Source organism: Mus musculus, chromosome 11 (genome assembly GCF_000001635.26).
Source record: "Mus musculus strain C57BL/6J chromosome 11, GRCm38.p6 C57BL/6J".
Taxonomy (NCBI): domain Eukaryota; kingdom Metazoa; phylum Chordata; class Mammalia; order Rodentia; family Muridae; genus Mus; species Mus musculus.
Window position 1 is genome coordinate 83,647,344 of NC_000077.6, and position 18,679 is coordinate 83,666,022.

The 18,679-nt window shown below is 43.1% G+C and overlaps 2 protein-coding genes across 3 annotated transcripts; one reads left to right on the top strand and one right to left on the bottom strand.

Annotated features, from left to right (window-relative positions):
• Positions 1-499: 499 nt before the first annotated feature.
• On the bottom strand, positions 500-2,035 carry Ccl3 (chemokine (C-C motif) ligand 3). Its single transcript, NM_011337.2, has 3 exons — positions 1,859-2,035; positions 1,226-1,337; positions 500-1,000 (listed from the first exon to the last, which is right to left on the bottom strand). Exons 1-3 carry the CDS (start codon positions 1,932-1,934, stop codon positions 910-912), a joined length of 279 nt encoding a protein of 92 aa, NP_035467.1. The 5' UTR covers positions 1,935-2,035; the 3' UTR covers positions 500-909.
• Ccl4 (chemokine (C-C motif) ligand 4) lies at positions 1,281-17,340 on the top strand. Of its 2 annotated transcripts, XM_011248832.1 has the most exons (5): positions 1,281-1,368; positions 1,552-1,646; positions 15,201-15,395; positions 16,116-16,230; positions 16,951-17,340. In XM_011248832.1, the coding sequence occupies exons 3-5, from the start codon at positions 15,320-15,322 to the stop codon at positions 17,036-17,038; spliced, it is 279 nt and encodes a 92-aa protein (XP_011247134.1). In that variant the 5' UTR covers positions 1,281-1,368; positions 1,552-1,646; positions 15,201-15,319; the 3' UTR covers positions 17,039-17,340. The 2 variants fall into 2 exon arrangements, with proteins under 2 accessions (XP_011247134.1, NP_038680.1); NM_013652.2 differs by lacking the exons at positions 1,281-1,368; positions 1,552-1,646 and having other exon boundaries at positions 15,241-15,395.
• The last annotated feature ends 1,339 nt before the right edge of the window (positions 17,341-18,679 follow it).

Here is an 18,679-nt window from a genome sequence, read left to right on the forward strand (position 1 = left end):
GTGACATACTCCTTTAATCTCAACATTCAGGAGGCAAAGGCATGCAGACCTCTGAGTTTCAGGCCAGACAAGGCTACATAGCGAGACTGTATCTCAAAACAAAACAAAACACTAATATCAAATGGACAAGGTATAAAAATAACACCAAGTTTAGGGTAATCCTCAAAACTGTTCCTAAGAAAGCTTGATTTGTGGTATGCATAACTAATACTCCATTGGATGATAAAATTATTTAAATGGTGACTTTTTATAGTGAAGGTTCATTATGAGTTGATTCACAAAATAGTCACCATTTTAGGGTTCCAGATCCACATTTCCATTATGAAGTGGAGAAGTCTACTCCATGGGAGTCTCCCCATTCTCCTCTCCCCACCCCTTCCAACACACTCCCAACTTCCATTCACAGCTTCCTATTCTTTGCTGTTATTCCTCTTAACCAGTAAGTCTGACTTTCCAGAAAAATAAAAATAAAATAAAATAAAATAAAACTCAACACCAGTCACTTGTTAAAGGGCATATTTATTACTTCTCTGGTATAAACAAAGCATCTATTGTACATTTGTCAGTTCATGACTTTGTCATCATGTCTACCTAGAATAGCTGTCACCAAACAGTGTGACCAACTGGGAGGGAGATGGGGGTTGAGGAACGTGTCCTGAAGTCTTTCAGAATAAATAGTCACAAATACAAGTATGACAATAAAATAAATTACAAAATTAAATAGTATTAAACCAATAGGATTAAATTAAATAAAATTTCAAGTGAAGAGTCCCTCGATGTGGCTACTTGGCAGCAAACAGCTTATAGGAGATGGAGCTATGCAGGTGGCAGGAATGTTCCGGGGCTCAAGCCCCTGCTCTACACGGGACCCATGGAGGTTTGGGGGGTTCCTCGCTGCCTCCAAGACTCTCAGGCATTCAGTTCCAGGTCAGTGATGTATTCTTGGACCCAGGTCTCTTTGGAGTCAGCGCAGATCTGCCGGTTTCTCTTAGTCAGGAAACTACACAGAGAGAGGTAAGGGTCAAAAAACTTAAATATCCAATGGGAGAGTCTGACTTCCTCTGTGGTTTCTCCATCGCTCCCGTCCTCTCACTGGCACCCTTTAGATGATCCTGTGCTTCCCTTTTTGTGACTGCACCCCCGCCCCCACCCCACGACTGAAAAACCCTCTCTTACACTGTTCCTCACCCCACTTTATCAGGAAAAGCACGAGAACAGAACTTACATGACACCTGGCTGGGAGCAAAGGCTGCTGGTTTCAAAATAGTCAACGATGAATTGGCGTGGAATCTTCCGGCTGTAGGAGAAGCAGCAGGCAGTCGGGGTGTCAGCTCCATCTGTAGGGGAAGAAAGTCATCATTGAACAGGGTAGGACACCTAAAACAACTTAAGAGGCGAGGAAGGTGCTTGGGGTGGGAGTTGGAAGGCTAAGGATCTGAAGGCATTTGGGCATTTGGGACCAGAAATGTCATTGTTTCTGTCTCTGTTCTATCTATATTTTCACTGTGGGCTTTCTCTTTCTCTATGTGTTGCCCTGTGTCTTTCCCACAGCTTTCTCTAATACCAGAAGTCAGCAAAGAAGACACCAGAGCATCACCATAAGACATCCCAGAGGCAGAGCTCCTTAAGAATCCCAGGGCTGGCTAGTAAGTACATGACAACACTATCCTTACTGTGATTTCAAGTTCTGGGTACCTATAAAAGGTTAGACCCTTCCACACCATAGAGAGGAAAATAAAAATCTCAAAGAGAAAGACCAGCTTCTTTTCTCTTGTAGACTCTGAAACCACAGAAAAGACTGCTATGGTCTGCCTTAGACCAGAGACTGGGGACACCTCCTGTAGCAGTGTAGACTCACATGGCGCTGAGAAGACTTGGTTGCAGAGTGTCATGGTACAGAGAAGAACAGCAAGGGCAGTGGTGGAGACCTTCATGATGTTGAGCAGGTGACAGAGGGTGAGCTTGTCAGCAGAACAGAAAAGGGACTGGTACTCGCTGCTGCTTGTATCCTTCTGGTGTCTGAAGCCATATGCCCCTTCTCTTATAGGTAGCCCTAGCAGATGAGGAAATGGAATCCGGGGCTGAGGAGGGAAAATTTTAAGCACAGCAATGGTGTCATGATGGATATTACACAACCCAGGGTCCACAGTGACCACAGGGGCCCAGGATATCTAAGAATAGCATCTCTGAGATATAAGTCTCAGCTCTCAACTCGTGACCTATTCTTTCTTCTTGTGGGGAAGTAGTTTCTCTTATGAGCAGGAGGAGGTAGGACAGTGTCAACCCAGGGCTATTCTTAGCTGGTCCCATCTCATGAGAACCGTTCTGTGAATAAACACTCCAAACCCATTCCTTGCCATGGAACGGAAACTCTCGTTATTTCTCAGCTTCTCTAACCACATGGAAGAATAGCTGTGGATGGTGGCACAACAGCCCCTCCTACCACCACAGTGAGGGACTGAGGAAAAGCATCTCCAGCTCGAGCAATGGGGAAGACGCGGTCACATTTAAGACATTTGTCCAATCATCAGCCGCAAAGTGACTAGGCCACTGGGTTGAACATTAGTTGTGGATCATAAAGATACTTCAAGTGTGGGCGTTAATATGTGAGAAGCCTAAAAATATTTTTTCCATTAAGCTAGAAATAGCCTTTCTAGGAAAGATTTTTGGGGAAACAACCCAAATGTAAAGCCATCTCTAAATATTGAGACAGCTGGTCCATTGTCATTATAACTTGAAACTAAAGAAACAAAACCTTTCACTATGAAAAAATTATAAATTAAATTATAGTATATACATTGGATTGCTTGTTTATGAAGCTCTTAAAATTAAAATGACATAAGTACACTCATAACATTGGTGATAAAAATATCAAGAAACATTGTACAAGTTTTACAAAGTGAAGAATTCTACAAATATCTGGAAATATACAGTTTTTCACACCAAACCCAGGCATTATAAATAAATAATACTGGAATTTTTTTTTAAAAAATCACTAAAAATAAAAACTTTAAAGAATTATTAAAACTTGTGAGATGGGCCTGTGAGTGGTTAATTTTCTTATATTTTGAGATTTTTAAATTTTATTTGGTGAGATATTATCTTCCTGTCCTCTCACATACTCATGTACTCACTTAGTTTAAAGCATTTTCAATATCACTAGTTTAAAAGTAAGCAGTTATCCAGTGTTTTACTTTTAATTGCTTTTAACTTCTGAGACAAGGTCTCACTAGGTAGTCAAAATTATGATCCTTCTGCCTCAGGCTCTGGAGTGCTAGGATTACAAGTGTGTAGCATCATGTTTGAAAGAAGGTGCTTGTGAGTGTGCATGTGTGCATGTGTGTGTGTGTGTGTGTGTGTGTGTGTGTGTGTGTGTGTGTGTGCTTCATGTATGTGAGTGTGTGTGCATGCATGTGCATGTAGAGATGCAAGACTGATGTCAGGAACCATCCGCCGTCGATGTTCCATGTTACTTACTGAATCAGGGTCTCTTAATCAAATCCAGAGCTCACTAATATGGCTGGTCTGCCATATTAGCCCCAATCTTTGCACTCCAAGACTAGAATTGACAGGCAGGCTGTGGTGATGCAATATTATGATTTTAAAAATGTCTCATACATTCTAAGAGACTGGAACTTTTGCTGGGTCTCACACTCAGAATTAATAATGTACCCGAGATCACTTAGGACTTAAGTCTGCTCTCCTACTGTGTACTCAGCCTTTAAGAGAATAATGTAACAATCAGCAGTATTTGCCTTGGGTTTCTCATGTGATCAACTTTTACAACCTAAGCAAAAGCATTGCCATAATCTTAAATTATGTCCTCTTCCATCCCCCTGGACCCAGAACAATGCATGTGAACCATTTGCTGAAAGCAGCAAATATAGATGTTGAAAGAACTCTTCTAAAATGAAAACCCATTTATGGATATTGGCTGATATGCATGATGCTTATAGTACAGTTTGTTGTCTGGGTCAGTTGGAGCCAGTGACTTAATCCAATCCTGTTAAAGATTCCTATAATGTGTCCCTTTCTTTCCCCAGATGATGTTTTCTGTGCTGTTCAATAAATACAAAGCAAGTCTGTGATAGGGACAGTCACACAACTGACGTAGTCACACAACAGTCACCCAAGGGACAGAGGCACACAGACACAGAGAGACAGAGTCACACACAGACAGATATGGAGACAGATTGTCAAGACAGCCTTCAGGTAGACACAGATTCAGTCTCATGCAACAGACAGAGGGCAGAGGACACAAGGAGCATGAAGAGGAGAATTCAAACCTAGACTCAATCTTGGTTAAGTGACTCCAAGTGGAGAAGTGCCTTTATTTCCTTCCTCGATACAATACTGACGCACTATTGGTGACTCAGACACTATTGCTAATGTGTTCAATCTATGCAGCAGAACACCATCCCCACTGGCATTTAGGAAGGTACTGCGCATCTGGACTCTGGGCCTCATGCTTTCAGAACAAGCATTGAACCATCTCTCTAGCCCTTGAAAACAGTTTTGGTAGTTTTTGCCAAACTGTTTGATTGATACTTTGCTGTGACAAATAGTTGAGCTCTTTTTTTGTTTGTTTGTTTTTGTTTTTGTTTTTGTTTTTGATTTTGTTTTTGTTTTAGTAGCCTTTATCTGTAGATTCCATAGTCTAGCAGGGACAGATGAAGTAAGTGAATAGGGATCATAGAACTTGGCAGGAAGTACCATGGGAAGAAAATCTCGGAGGTGGGAGGGAGGAATAGCCTTCTGTAGGACTCAGGGCGCCTTCATAGAAGGGATGCCATTCTCATAGGGTCTTAAAGGCACAAAGTCAAGGAGATTTCTCCTTTCAACAAAGACATTACAGAAATCCACAGCTTACCTAACTTCAGGGCTGTGGAGCTGCAAAACTGCTGCACCTAGGGTTCAGGAACCACTGGGTAAGAGGGGACAGAAAGATTGTAAGAGCCGGAGAAGCAGGAAGTCTGCTGTGATACTGTGTCTCCTAAAAATTCCATAGAAGCTACTCCACTGCAGTATCACCAACATGGCTGCCTGAGCATGACCTGAACAAGGACAAATCCAATAGACAAGCTAACAGGGAAGGAGGAACTCAACCCTACACAAAGAAGTTCTGGCAGCTAAGGAATGCTGGGAGTGGGGCATGGGGAATAATCTTCCTCAGGGAAGAGAGCTGAAGAGGTCATCAAGTGGTTACCCAATACTAAATGGTCAGCCCTAAAAACATACATACAAGTAACAAATAACATTAACTAGACTGACCCAGATTGTATTTATGTATTTAAGAATGCACACCATCTCTCTCTCTCTTTCTCTATCTATTTCTCACACATATAATACACACACACAATATGCACATGCACATATATATGTAATGACAAAGGAAAAAGGGTCATGAGTTTGAGAAAGTGTAGAGGGAAGAAAAGGAAGGGGAAATTTATGTAATTGTAACCTCAAAAAAATTAAAAAGAATCACACAAAATTTGAATGTATATGAACAGAGTGGTAGGGTATAACTTTGTGGGTTCAGTGGAATGACAGAGAATTTTGGGGAACAGCGATGGTGAAGCTAAGTTGTGGTGGGTTGAACCAAGGAGACTTTAAAATCTCTCCAGAGGAGTTGGAGTTCACAGGTTAGATCCAAGAAAACGGTGGAGGGCTTCAGGCATAAGCAAACCAAGGACACACTTGGGCAGTCTGTCCCTTCCAAGTGTCTACAGAGTCACTTTTTTTCTCATTTTTCAACTTTTATTTTATTATGATTATTATTACTATATTGCATGTTGTGCATTCACACGTGTTCATGTGCATGTGAGTGTGCCATGTGACACAGCATGTATGTGAAGGTCAGAGGACAGCATTCACCAGCTTCCTCTCTTCAGGGGCTAAAGTCAGGTAGTCAGGTATTGTTATGCCCAGATCACAAAATCCCAAAGACCATCAGGACTAGACTCTGATGCAATTTACATGAGGGTTTATTTGAGCTCAGGGTGCAAACCTTCCCTGATGCAGCAGGTTAGGTGAATGACTACAAGGTCTGGGAGAAGGGGGTTTTAAAGGAAAAAGACCCCCGGAAGCGGGGAGTGGGGAGGGGGTGTTTCTAAGTCTTGACATCACATGATTGTGTAAGAGGTTTATGGCAAGTTGACTTTTGAAGTGATTGGCCTGTTTTAGGCACCAAGGCTGCTAATGGCTCTGGCCCGACTCTCTGGAGAACATCTAGCCATTAAATTAATGGCTGCTACGGAAGAGGAGTGATGAATACCCTTCAGGTTTCGAGGAGGTGTTGCTATCTTCTGAGGGAAAAGTATGCAGGAAAGGGAGGGTTGCTAGGAAACGCTATCTCTTTTAGTGCAAAAAAAGAACATCATAGGACCCAGTAGTTCTCAGCAGCTGTAGCTGGCTGGATATGTCTCACCTTGGACCTTATTTTTGACCTAAACTTATGTCTCCAGACCTCTGCTTAGGCTTCTCAGTTTCTTAGTCTATGTGTAGCAAATAATATTGCCTGCTAAGAAAGCTTGCTAAGGCATTTTGCATTTTGAAATGAAATGTATCTCACTGTCTCCCAAAATGAAAGGACTACCAGAACAACTTGAGGTGCTGCTTATAACATCAAAGTCTTGCTAAGATTGAACTTTTCCTATTCTGAGATTTTTGTATCAATATTTCTCATAGTGGGGGCTTGAGAGAGATGACTCAGCAGGACTCCTGGGCCTAGTAGCTGGTACTCACATGATAGCTCACAACCACCTGTAACTACACTTCCAGATGACCCAATATCCTTTTTTGACTTTCTTGGGCAAAAGCCACTCACACAATGTATATACATACGTATAGACAAATACTCACATGCATCCAATAAAAATTAATAAATCTTAAAAAAATAAATCTTCCTGGATGGTGGTGGCACATGCATTTATTTAATCTTAGCACCAGGGAAGGTAGAGGCAGGTAAATCTCTGTGAGTTCAAGGCCAGCCTGGTCTGCAGATTGAGTTCCAGGACAGTCAAGGCTACACAGAGAAATCCTGTTTGAAAAACAAACAAACAAATGAAAAAGAATTCTCATCTAAAAAGGAGTGGAAATTAATTACTAGTGACTAGAGGCTAAGTATAATGGCTTAAAAATATTTTTTGTCTTCTGTGTCCTTAAACATTTTTTATTGTTATGCTGTAGCATTTTTGATACTTTCATACATTAGTACTGTTGATGGGAGCACAAATGCCCCTGTGCTCACAGATACGTTCTGAGAAAGCAGGAATGTTGAATACACGTGGTTGTTTCTTCAGTGGGAGATGTGTATAGCCTGTTTTCCACCCAGATGACTGTGACTAGAGGTACTTAACACCTGATGATCTGTACTATCTGTATGGCCAGGCCACACCAAGCTCCCATAAGCAGGACCGGAAGTGGCGAATCGTCTAGGTGACCTTTGTGTTATCTGTATGGCCGGGGGATCTCCCAAGCTCCCACAAGCAGGACCAGAAATGGTAAAGAACCCAAATGATCTCTACACTCTCTGTATGACCAAGACCACATCAGATCCCCCTCTAGCCCCTTAAGGTAACACATGTAGCCTATCTCTCGAACCCATCTTCACAGACGAAGTGACATGGGCTTTGAGAAGAGTTTCGATGTAACTGGGGTTTGAGCCACACCAGGAAACTTTTTTTTTTCTAAACTGTACTGCACTTAAAAATGTGTAAGATAGACTGCCCAGGGTCAGACTCTAGATGGGCTGCTGAGTTGTGTTGAACCAGATTTTCTTCTTGCCCTATGCGACTGACACTCTACTGGCTCCCACATACTGAGTTACATTTTTTCCACTACTCCACCTCTCCAACTTCTCCTATGCCCCAAACTCCCTCTCAAATTCATGGCTCCTTCTTCTACAGTTGTTCCTGATACATACATACATACACACACACACACACACACACACACACACACACACACACACAACCTATTGAGTCCATTAAGTATTGCTCTTACATGCATGTATTTAGGGCTGATCACTTGGATTCTGTTTCTGTTCTTCTGGATAATTGCTAACACTGGTAGCATGAGACAAAGCAAAGGCAAAGGCAAGGGCAATGGCAGCTTCATCAGGACAGGGGCGTCCATGTTTCTTTCTATCTACTACCAATTCTAAAGAAAAGCATCATAATCACTCGTTTCATTGGAAACCACATCCCAGGAAAACCAGGAGTGGAGGCAGGAGAACCAGAAGTTCAAGGTCATCCTCAGATACATAATGAATTTGAGGCTAGCCTTGGCTACATGAGACCCTGTCACAGAAGCAAAACCATACACAGTCACCCTAACAACACCTAGAAGTTGCCCATTCTCAACAGGAACTTATCAGACCATGTGTTGTTATCTATCTACTGCTTCTGTCTCCCAGTCATCAGCCCCTCCCCCACCACCATCTTCTCACTTCTTAGGAAGCCACCTTCATACCTATGATTCAGTTTCTGAGGGCTGGATTCTAAAAGCTGGGGAAGATAGAAGGGGAAATGAATGCTTCTGTGTCATCACTTTTCTGGCAATGGGCACTTCCTACTTCCAGAATTCCGGCCCGCACTGCAGTGGGTCCCCAGTCATCTATGTAAAATTTTTGTTTTAAATTTAAATGATGCCTGGTCTGTTTTAACCAAATTCAACCAACATCAAGTTAGTGGCATCCAGATAACCAAATCCTGGCACACGATGAGTCTAACTTGGTGGGTCTCCTGACCTAGTCTCTAATTTGTAGAATTTCGTTCTTTTTTTTTTTTCTCTTTTAAATTGGATGTTTTCTTTATTTACATTTCAAATATTTTCCCCTTCAAAAACCCCCATCCCATCCCCCATCTTCTGCCTCTTTGAGGGTGCTCCCCCACCCACCCACTTCTGTCTTCCCACCCTGGCATTCCCCTACACTGGGGCATCAAACATCCTCAGGCCCAAGGGCCACTCCTCCCACTGATGTCCAACAAGGCCATCCTCTGTCACATATGAGACTGGAGCCATGGGTCCCTCCATGTGTACTCTTTGCTTGGTTTTTTAAATGAAGGTAATTGATGGGATATGAGATCCTTAATGTTTATAGAATTTTAAGACTTTCTGCATCAATCCCCAAACCAGGAAATAGCCCTTTACCATGTGTTTTCACTTGGATTGAAAAGATGACTTATTATACACATAGTACATGCTTAACACACACATTGCGTAGGTCATGGAAGGGTTGAGTTGGCAGATGTCAGAAATATTCTAGGTGACAACATATTGATGTTTCCAGGAAAAATGGTTTGCTTGGGTCACACATGGACCTGGTCATCAATACACTTCATGGTCTGTGTTGTTTTCCATTGTATCTCCAACAAAGCTACAAGGCCTAGCACATAGTGTGAGGCAAGTGGACAAATCACAGATTTGATAAAGATATCTTCTGCATTAAAATGTATCGAAGAGCTGAAATACTAATGGGAGGAGAAGAATTACAAAAAGACCATCGAGGCAAGATTTTCATTTTTCAGAGGAAACACCAAGATCAATTAGGTAGGCAGGACAGAAGGTAGCACAATGGACGCCCTCAGTGTGGACTGGCTTAATCTATGTCCTAGATTTCCAGTTCATTCCAGCCTTCTCAAGGCCCCACCACAATCCAGGAGAATATCCTATCTATAGATCCAGGGAGTTCTGGTGGGACAATTCATCTTCCTTGTCGTTGCCTCTGACTGCTCCACTACCTCCTCTCACTTCTCACGCTTCCCACAATCCAGCTCTGCCTATTGTTTTCTTTCTAGTGTCCCCACTGAGGTTCTACTTCCCTGGATACCAGTCTCAGCTCTTGTTTGACATCACCAGCCCCATGAGTGGGCTAACTAATGATAACACTCTAAGTCTACGTCTGGCCTTCCATTCAAAGACAGAAACAGCATCCTTGGAGACAGGCACCTTTCTCACATCCAGGAGACAAGGACTCATCGATGCCATCTCTTCCTCTTGCAGTGAGCCCTTCATTTCCTGCCTGCGTTCATGCCATTTCCTCTGGTGTGTGTGTGTGTACACGAATGCACATGATTATCCACAGTAGATTAGATTGTATATTATATATCTTGATACTGGACTCCACCCACCCCCTGAATCCTGGATCATCTATTCCAGGAAAACATCCTGTCCCTTCAAGCTTCCAAATCAGGAACCAGGAAGTCACACTGTCTGCTACCACAACTTCCTACATCTATTTAGTCACCTACACTAGTCTATACTGGGAATTAAAACTGAGGGGCTGTGGCAGTGGGCAACAGAAGGAGGAGACAGTGGTGGCAGTGGGTGGAGGTGTGACAGGGGAGTGCAGTTGCTGGAGAGATGACACAGCTGTGAAGGACTCTTGCAGAAGATCTGCATTCAGTTCCCTGCACCCACGCTGGGCAGCTCACAACCACGTGTTTGCACCTCTGCTCCAGATGTATGCGATGCCTCTGGCTTTTATGAGCACTTGCTATCAGGTGCACATAGACACATGCATGTATATGATTAATAATAAAAGAAACCTTTTAGAAACAAAACAAAATGAAAGCAACTCAAATACTTTATAGAGTCAGGGCTCTGCAGTTGCTCGCTACCCATGAATGCTGCTAAGTTCAACCTCCTGTCTACTCAGCAGGGCCATAAGCAGCAAATTAGAAGCAAGGTTTCTTTCCAGCTTTGCCAAAGAGATCTTGCTAAAGCTCCAGACATTCTTCTCTTCCTCGGATGTTCTTTAATTCCACTTCATTGTTTCCAGTGACGTGGAAACTTCCCTGAGGCCTGGCCCCTGCCTGCCTACCTGGCTTTGAATCTTGTTCTTCAGACTCACTGACCACCAAGACCACGCCTCTGCGTACTGCGGCAGCTGTTTGTGATGATGAGCACCAGCTTGGCAGGGCAAAACACAGGGCAGAGTGAAGTACCGTGGGCACAGGCGCATCCCATAGCAGCCACGGATAGCCATATTTAGGACAAATAAAGAAAATGTCTATTTTTTGTATACATAAATGTTACTACCTTAAAAAAAGATTTATTTATTCATTTATATTATGTATTTAAGTGGTTTGTCTGCACATCTGTCTCCATACCAGAAAAGCAAATTGGATCCTATACAATTGTGAGCTGTCATTTAGGTGCTGGGAATTGAACCCTTGGCCTCTGGAAGAGCAGCCAGTGTTCTTAGTCACTGAGGCATCTCATCTCCAGCCCCCTAATTTTATTACTTACTAAAGATGAAAACAATCACATAAGTTTGTCATTTTTATGTAAAGATTAAACTTTGGCTAAATATTGGTTACTGGAGGGCATGCAGTATCTTTGGATACTGGAAGGCATCTTTAAATGTAGATTATTTTTTTTCTTGACTCCCATTCCCTGCTGTCCCCTCCCATCGCCTCCTGTCCCCAATCTTTCCCTGTTGTCCCACTTCTGCTTTAACCCCACATATGCCCATTTGCTGACCCCCATCTCTTTGAAAACTACTCCTAAAATTACCACACTTTTTAAGACTTTAAAAAAAGAGAGAAGTTCGTGGATTCTATTGCCCCAAATCACGTGAGCAAGAACTGCGGTGTACTGACAAGATGGGGCCGTTACGCTTTTGACAGAAATTTATGGTGAAGTGAGTTTCCTTTTCTGATGAACTTACCCTGGAGCCAGGCTTCCTTGGTTTCATTTCCCAATCCGTGGTGTATCAGCTATGTGTTTTTCTGTTGTTTATTCACCCCTCTGTGCTTAGTGCTTCTGTGAGTAACAGGGACTAACAATGATACCTACTTCAGAGGACCACAGAGAGAATGAAATACATAAGTACTCAGGCTATCACTGGCTCATGGTAAGTGCTGTGTTAAGTGCTAACCACAATTACTATCATTTACATTTTTGTAAGTCTCCAGTTTTTTTAAAATTAAAAATAATTTAACATTGAAACCCAGATTTTACATGTTTATAAGCACCATGTGATATTTCATTCTGTATAACTGACATTCAAATCAGGATCTGTCTATCCATCAAGTAAATTCCTGGTGGTGAAAACATTCACGATCTTTTCTTCTAGCTCTGTTGAAATATACAGTCTATTATCATTGTCTTTAGTTGCCCTACTGTGAAACAGGATGCAATAAATGCATCTCACTTATCAAAGCACAGGTCTTTTTATTTTTGCCCGAGTAATCAGTACCCACTTTCTGCCTCGCTCATCACCCTCAGTGCTCAGCTCAATTTAGAGAAAAGTTCAAAACAGTCGAATGGACAGAGCTACCTAAGTAGTAGAATCCTTAAATACAAGTGTTAGTACTTCCAGACAATGGAATGGCATAGATTCCTCAATGTGTGTCTCAGTTAATGACTAAGTCTTTAACACCCCTGACAGATATTAACTAGCAACGTGAAGGCAGGCTGAGTTGAGAAAGAATGTTAAGTATTAACAACTAAAATCCAGTACATAATGATAGAGAATTCTAAGTCATCCTAAATCTTAAGGATTTGAAGATACGTGTCTTTCAGTAGTTTCTAGAAATTTTACAGCAACTGCACATTTTTTTTTTTTTTTTGGTAGACGGGAAACAAACCAATGTAATTTTCTTTTAAAAGTTCAGAGTTCAGATTTTTCTCTCTTATTTATTCTTTGATAATTTGACACATGTATACATCCTATCTACCCTTAATTCCTCCTAACCCTGTCATATCTCTTCCCTCCCCTTCTCTCTCCTCTCATTTGACTGGGAAGGGGATAGAAACACATGTACAAGCATCAACCAAAGAAAGGGGCTTCGTAAGAAATGCAGGAAGTTTCCAGATACTGGTGAGATTGGATGTTTCACTCAGGAATTTAACATGCTCTGAAGTCACTGCCCTCTACCTGGGACAGCCAAGGAATAGGCTGTGGCTGGTGACTACGGTCTGGTGGCCAGAGTCTAGCAGTTGCTAATGAGCTGCTTCAGCTGGCACCCTCTGCTACAGATGCCATTCAGAACCTTCGCTCTGCATAACCATCTACTTGTCTCTTCCATCCACTATTCAGTGTTTGCTCCCATTTCTCCCAAAGTGACTGAGATACTGCACTGGCAATACCGCTTCTTGGCTTATTGTCTTAGCAAAATGGCTCTGTGTCCCAGCTACCTTGGCTTCCCCATCTCAGCTTTTGCCCTCTACTAGCACTCTAGTTTCAAGCATGCACTCACTCTTGGCCCCCAATGCTCAGTGATTCCCCTTAACATCTTAACCCTCATACTGTCCCAGGGAGATGCCAGGCTGTCCACACGGACACCTCTGCTTCCTCCGTGGATCTTTAATGTCTCCCAAGAGTCTACTACCCTCTGGTACCCTGTAGACTGTCCTATAACTTGAGTTCCCACTTTCTGTGAGTAAACAACCACTGGAAGAAAGAACCAGCTTAAAGTCATGCTGCCCATGGGCTCTGACCCACAACACTACAGGTTTAAGAGGATCCTCCTGGTGCCCTGTTTTTTTTTTGTTTTTTTTTTCCCATCTGTAATATGAAGACAGTGTGATATAGTCTGAACTAAACTTCTGGAATGGTCTTCACCTTCTCTGAGGATGCTCTACTTACAACAAGACTCCTCATCACAGATCAATCATCCATTTCCATCTACCATCCCCAGTGCCCCAGAGCAGGTGGCTCCATAGCCCTCCACCAAAAGGTGATAAAGACACAGGCTAATGTAGGCAGAGGCTCCTCCTTAGCCCAGTGAACTTTGACCTTACTTGGAACTTTCTACCTACACATGAAGGATAACCTTCATTCTCAGACTCCCTGACACCTTGTGTGTCACCTCTCATGTGTCACCTTATTTCACCTCACGGGACGTTCTATCACTGTCCATGCCATCAATAGGCTAAGGTCTCCTTGAGGGACCAATGAGGTTTTATTCCACTGCCTGTGCTCTGACAAACAGAGGATGAGCAGGAAGTTAGGCTGAACTGAACTGCCATGGGAAATGAAGTCCATGAGGACCTAAGAGCCCAAAGACACACATTCTTGATGTGTGAGTGTGACTCTCCATCAACCCAGAAAGCTCATCAGAAAGACTAGCTTGTGTGCAGCAGGGAACACAGAACACAAGACCTGGGCGATGAGGCTGAGGACAGAAAGTGTAGCAGAGGGGTGGGTGCAGTCTGTGCACTGGGAAAAGAGGACCAATGAGGGAGGATAAACTTGTGCTCTGTGAAATGACTGTGAAGCAACCCAGGGCACTGCTCTGTCTTTTCCAGCTTTTAACTTGGAAGCACTGAGGAGACCTGGCTCCCTTGTTTTTTACTCTTTGTTTTCTGTTTCTGAGAGGGGCATGTTGCAGTGTGAGGTCTAGGGTAAGCAGGTGAGTCAGGATAATTGAGCTAAAGGTGAGCGAGATCTTGGGTCCACCATCCAGTTTCCTTCATTTGCCTTACTTTGAGTTTGACTGTCCCCCGACCCCCAGTCTTGGTAGACTGCATCTTCTACACAGGTCCCCAGCAGCTAGGAACATGAGAAATGTTCCTAGGGACTGGCTGGGAAACACCCATATGCTTAGGTTGGCTACACATTTTGTCTGCAGCAAACACTATCACTAGGTATCAATCCTTATTTATACTAGAACATTCATTGGGTCTTTCAAACTTTCAAACTGTTTCTCTTATTCCAATAAAATGTCCTGAAATCTCTATTTTTTCCTCTCCTGTCCTTGTTCTAGATAGGCTAAACCAACTCTTCTGAATGATGCTGATTGAATGGTATTTCTGTGTGTGGAAGAGTCTGGAGTGGTCAATATCTTCTCTCTTGTGGTCACACCCTATGTTTGTTCTGGAAATCACAGCCACCTGGAAAGATTGACTTGAAGGCTCCACTGCCTGGAGGTGCCGACCCCCAAGTGAAGTGACTTCTTATCCACAAGCCTTTGTGGCAGGTGTGAACATTGCATCCTTCCTCTCGGGTTCACAACCCCCCTTCTCTGCCCCAGTCACTATCTTTGGTGTACCACTTCCCCCTCCAACATGCACCCCACTTCTCCACTCCATCTCCCTCCTTTCTCTTCCGTGATGTCACTGCTGGGGGGAAGACAGTCTGTCAGGAACTCCTCACTTTCAGCCAACTTCAGTTTCTTTCTCGATGCCATGACATCATCTTTACTCATGAGATTCCGTTTTCCTTCCTGCAACCCCAACCCTTGTCTTAGGCCCCAGAGTCCCTATAAAGAGGGGTTCCCAACTCAGATCAGCACAGCACTCGGCCAGCTTCTGAAGCTTCTGGGCCCTGCAGTCCCAGCTCTGTGCAAACCTAACCCCGAGCAACACCATGAAGCTCTGCGTGTCTGCCCTCTCTCTCCTCTTGCTCGTGGCTGCCTTCTGTGCTCCAGGGTTCTCAGCACCAAGTAAGTTGACTCTTCCAGCTGCTTCCAGCCCCCACCTAGTCCAGTCTTCCAACTGGGGTCAGCTCAATAGTCAGGCTTGGGCAGGGGAACCAGAGGGAGCTGGGAAGATTCCCAAGTCTGTTGTTAAACATGGAATCTTCCAGACAGCCATTAATCCTTAAGCTCCCAAAAGAGGGAATCCTTCACAGCCAATGGTCAGATATTGAATCAGCTTTCTCTCTGGTTTAAACTTGTTTGTCTTTATGCCTTGATTTCCCCACCTTTAATATGAAGCAATTGAGAGGTGTTCTGAGTTTTGATCTAGTTTCAATCTTCTAGATTTCTTTCCCCTTCTTCTTAGAGAAGTATCTAGTTAGAGTAGAAATATCATTCTGGGCTGGAGAGATGGCTCAATGGTTAAGAGCACTGACTGCTCTTCCAGAGGACCTGAGTTCAATTCCCAGCAACCACATGGTGGCTCACAACCATCTGTAATAGGATCCGACGCACTCTTCTACTGTGTGTCTGAAGATAGCTGCAGTGCACTCATATAAATAAATAAAAGTTTATTAATCAATTAGTTAATTAATTAAAAAGAAAAAGAAGTCTCATTCTGGGTGGATGACCATAGATTTCAGGGACCATGTTTTGGGTTCCAGTAGTCCATAAGAATGCTCAATGAAGATTTATAATGAACAGTGCCTGGTACAGTTTTGACCTTACCCTCACTTTTCCTTCCAGTGGGCTCTGACCCTCCCACTTCCTGCTGTTTCTCTTACACCTCCCGGCAGCTTCACAGAAGCTTTGTGATGGATTACTATGAGACCAGCAGTCTTTGCTCCAAGCCAGCTGTGGTGTAAGTACACATTGGGATGAGGGCAAGATTCGAAAAGGGCCAGGTTCAGGTGAAAATGTTATCTAACTGACGGGGGTCAATTCTAAGGGTTGAAGCTCTGCCAAAGAACAGTGAGGTCATGGGGTTCTGGTGGCTGCTGGATGGGCAGTAAAGTGTGGAGTCAGGAATGGCTTTTGGGGAGGAAGTTGCTACACGCTACGGAACTAGAAAACAGAAGATGACGCATACATACTATTTAGATAGATTGCTTAAACTATGTTAGAAGAGCATGTAGAAAGGGCATTTGAAAAATTGGGAGACATATTCATATTGATTATCAAGCCTGTTGTTTTCTAATATAGGGAACCCCTGAGGCTGCAGCTACACCTATGGGTCAGAGTTATAGGGGGTCTAATGTAGGGTCATCCAGAAAGGATGATGTACTATGGCTACCCATACAAACAATGGTCAAGCAGAACATGATTTCCAAGTCTGCTGTTAAATAGAGTCTATCAGACAGTCATTAGTCCTTAAGCGTCTGTTTCCTTAAGAATTAACAGCCAATAGAGGGAGATGGTGGACTGGAAGTCAGATATTGAATGAGCTTTCTCTCTGGTTTAAATGTGTTTGTCTCTATGGCTTGATTTCAAAGGCATAGGCATATGTCTTGAGGCAAAGGACAGTGGTAGATGTCCTCTAAGGTCCCATGGGGTTCTCATCTGTGCTCTCTTTCTTTTACAGATTCCTGACCAAAAGAGGCAGACAGATCTGTGCTAACCCCAGTGAGCCCTGGGTCACTGAGTACATGAGTGACTTGGAGTTGAACTGAGCAGCTCCAGCGGCAGGGCAGGAGGAGCCACTTCAGGAGAGGCCTCCTCAGCCCTGATGCTTCTCACTGAGAAGCGTCCTTGCTCCTCACGTTCAGATTTCCTGCCCCTCTTCTTAATTTAAATCTCTGTGTAGACTTTGTTTTGTTTTTTTGGGGGAGTATTATTTCTATTATTTATGTTTTAGTTATAGGACGCGTGTCTCCCATGGAGATGGTCCACCATTGCTGTTTCTCTGCTATTGTGGATATGACTGTGAAATTGATTTCATGCATTTTCATAATAAATCTTTCTTTAAGATATAGTTGTGATTTTGCCTTGATTCTGATTTAGGTTGAAACCACCTGGTGCTATTAGGTATAAACCACAGTTACTGAGTAAATGCTGAGACCCTTACAAGTGCTCTTGGCTATGTGCTCTCAAAAATTCTGCCAAACCTGATAGGTGGAACAACAATATGAACTAACCAGTACCTCCAGAACTCGAGTCTCTCACTGCATAGGTTGCAGAAGATGGCCTGGTCAGCCATCATTGGGAGTAGAGGCCCCTTGGTCTTGTAAAGTATACCCCAGTAAAGGGGAATGCCAGGGCCAAGAAGTGGGAGTGGGTGGGTAGGGGAGCAAGGTGGAGGGAGGGTACAGGGAACTTTCAGGATAACATTTGAAATGTAAATAAAGAAAATATCTAATAAAAGTAAAAAATAAAAAAAAATAAATGAAAATAATAATATTCAAAAAAGAGAAAAATATTCTGTCAATACTTCTAATGAAAATGGTATTTTATTTATTTATTTTTTTAATCATTTTATTCATTTACATTTCAAATTATATCTGCCTTCCTGATAACACCTCCACAACCCCATCATCCCATCCCCCATCTCCCTTCTCCCCTTTGCCTCTATGAGGGTGCTCCTCCACCCACTTACCCACTTCCACCATACCATTCTAGCATCCCCCTTTGCTGGGGCATCAAGCCACCAGAGGACTAAGGGCCTCCCCTCCTACGGATGCCAGATAAGGCCATCCTCTGCTACATATGTATCTGGAGCCATGGATCCCTCCAAGTATATTCTTTGGTTGGTGGTTTAGTCTCTGGGAGCTCTGCGTAGTCTGGTTAGTTGATATTGTTTTTCCTGTGGGGTTGCAAACCCCTTCAGCACCTTCAGTCTTCCCTTAGCTCTTCTGTATGAAGTGGGCGCTGGTGCCCACAGTTTTACAAAGGAAGAAACAGAGACACAGAGAGAAGGGATTTTCTGAGGCTTGTAAATTTGATTTGGAAAGCATTGTGAAAGAGTAATCTAGAGGGACCATGTTGATCCTAAGGGTTATCAGGCTGACATTCCGAGTTGGGGGTGGGTCTGTGATTAGGGGCTACAGTGTAATACGGAGGGAAGGGGATGTGGTGCATCCAGAAAGAGGACAAGGTTTTCTGAAGTTCATCTTAGTCATGGGTCACCAATCTAAACCATAAAGCAAATGGGATGACAGAAGCCAGAGTGTCCGGTTTGGCTGTAAAATATCAATGGCCTAAGCTATGACTACTTTATAAGTCTTAGTCATCACTTACTTTACATAGGCCAGAGAGAATAGTAGAATTGAATGAATCATAGGTCTGATTGACAGTTCATAGACTTGAAGTGTGTT

Coding starts and splice junctions, on each gene's coding strand:
- Ccl3 (NM_011337.2), bottom strand. CDS start 1,934: ATGAAGGTCTCCACCACTGCCCTTGCTGTTCTTCTCTGTACCATGACA. Junction 1,338..1,858: donor CCAAGTCTTCTCAGCGCCAT/GTGAGTCTACAC, acceptor CTTCCCCTACAG/ATGGAGCTGACACCCCGACT. Junction 1,001..1,225: donor TGCTCCCAGCCAGGTGTCAT/GTAAGTTCTGTT, acceptor CTCTCTGTGTAG/TTTCCTGACTAAGAGAAACC.
- Ccl4 (XM_011248832.1), top strand. CDS start 15,320: ATGAAGCTCTGCGTGTCTGCCCTCTCTCTCCTCTTGCTCGTGGCTGCC. Junction 15,396..16,115: donor TCCAGGGTTCTCAGCACCAA/GTAAGTTGACTC, acceptor TTTTCCTTCCAG/TGGGCTCTGACCCTCCCACT. Junction 16,231..16,950: donor TGCTCCAAGCCAGCTGTGGT/GTAAGTACACAT, acceptor TTTCTTTTACAG/ATTCCTGACCAAAAGAGGCA.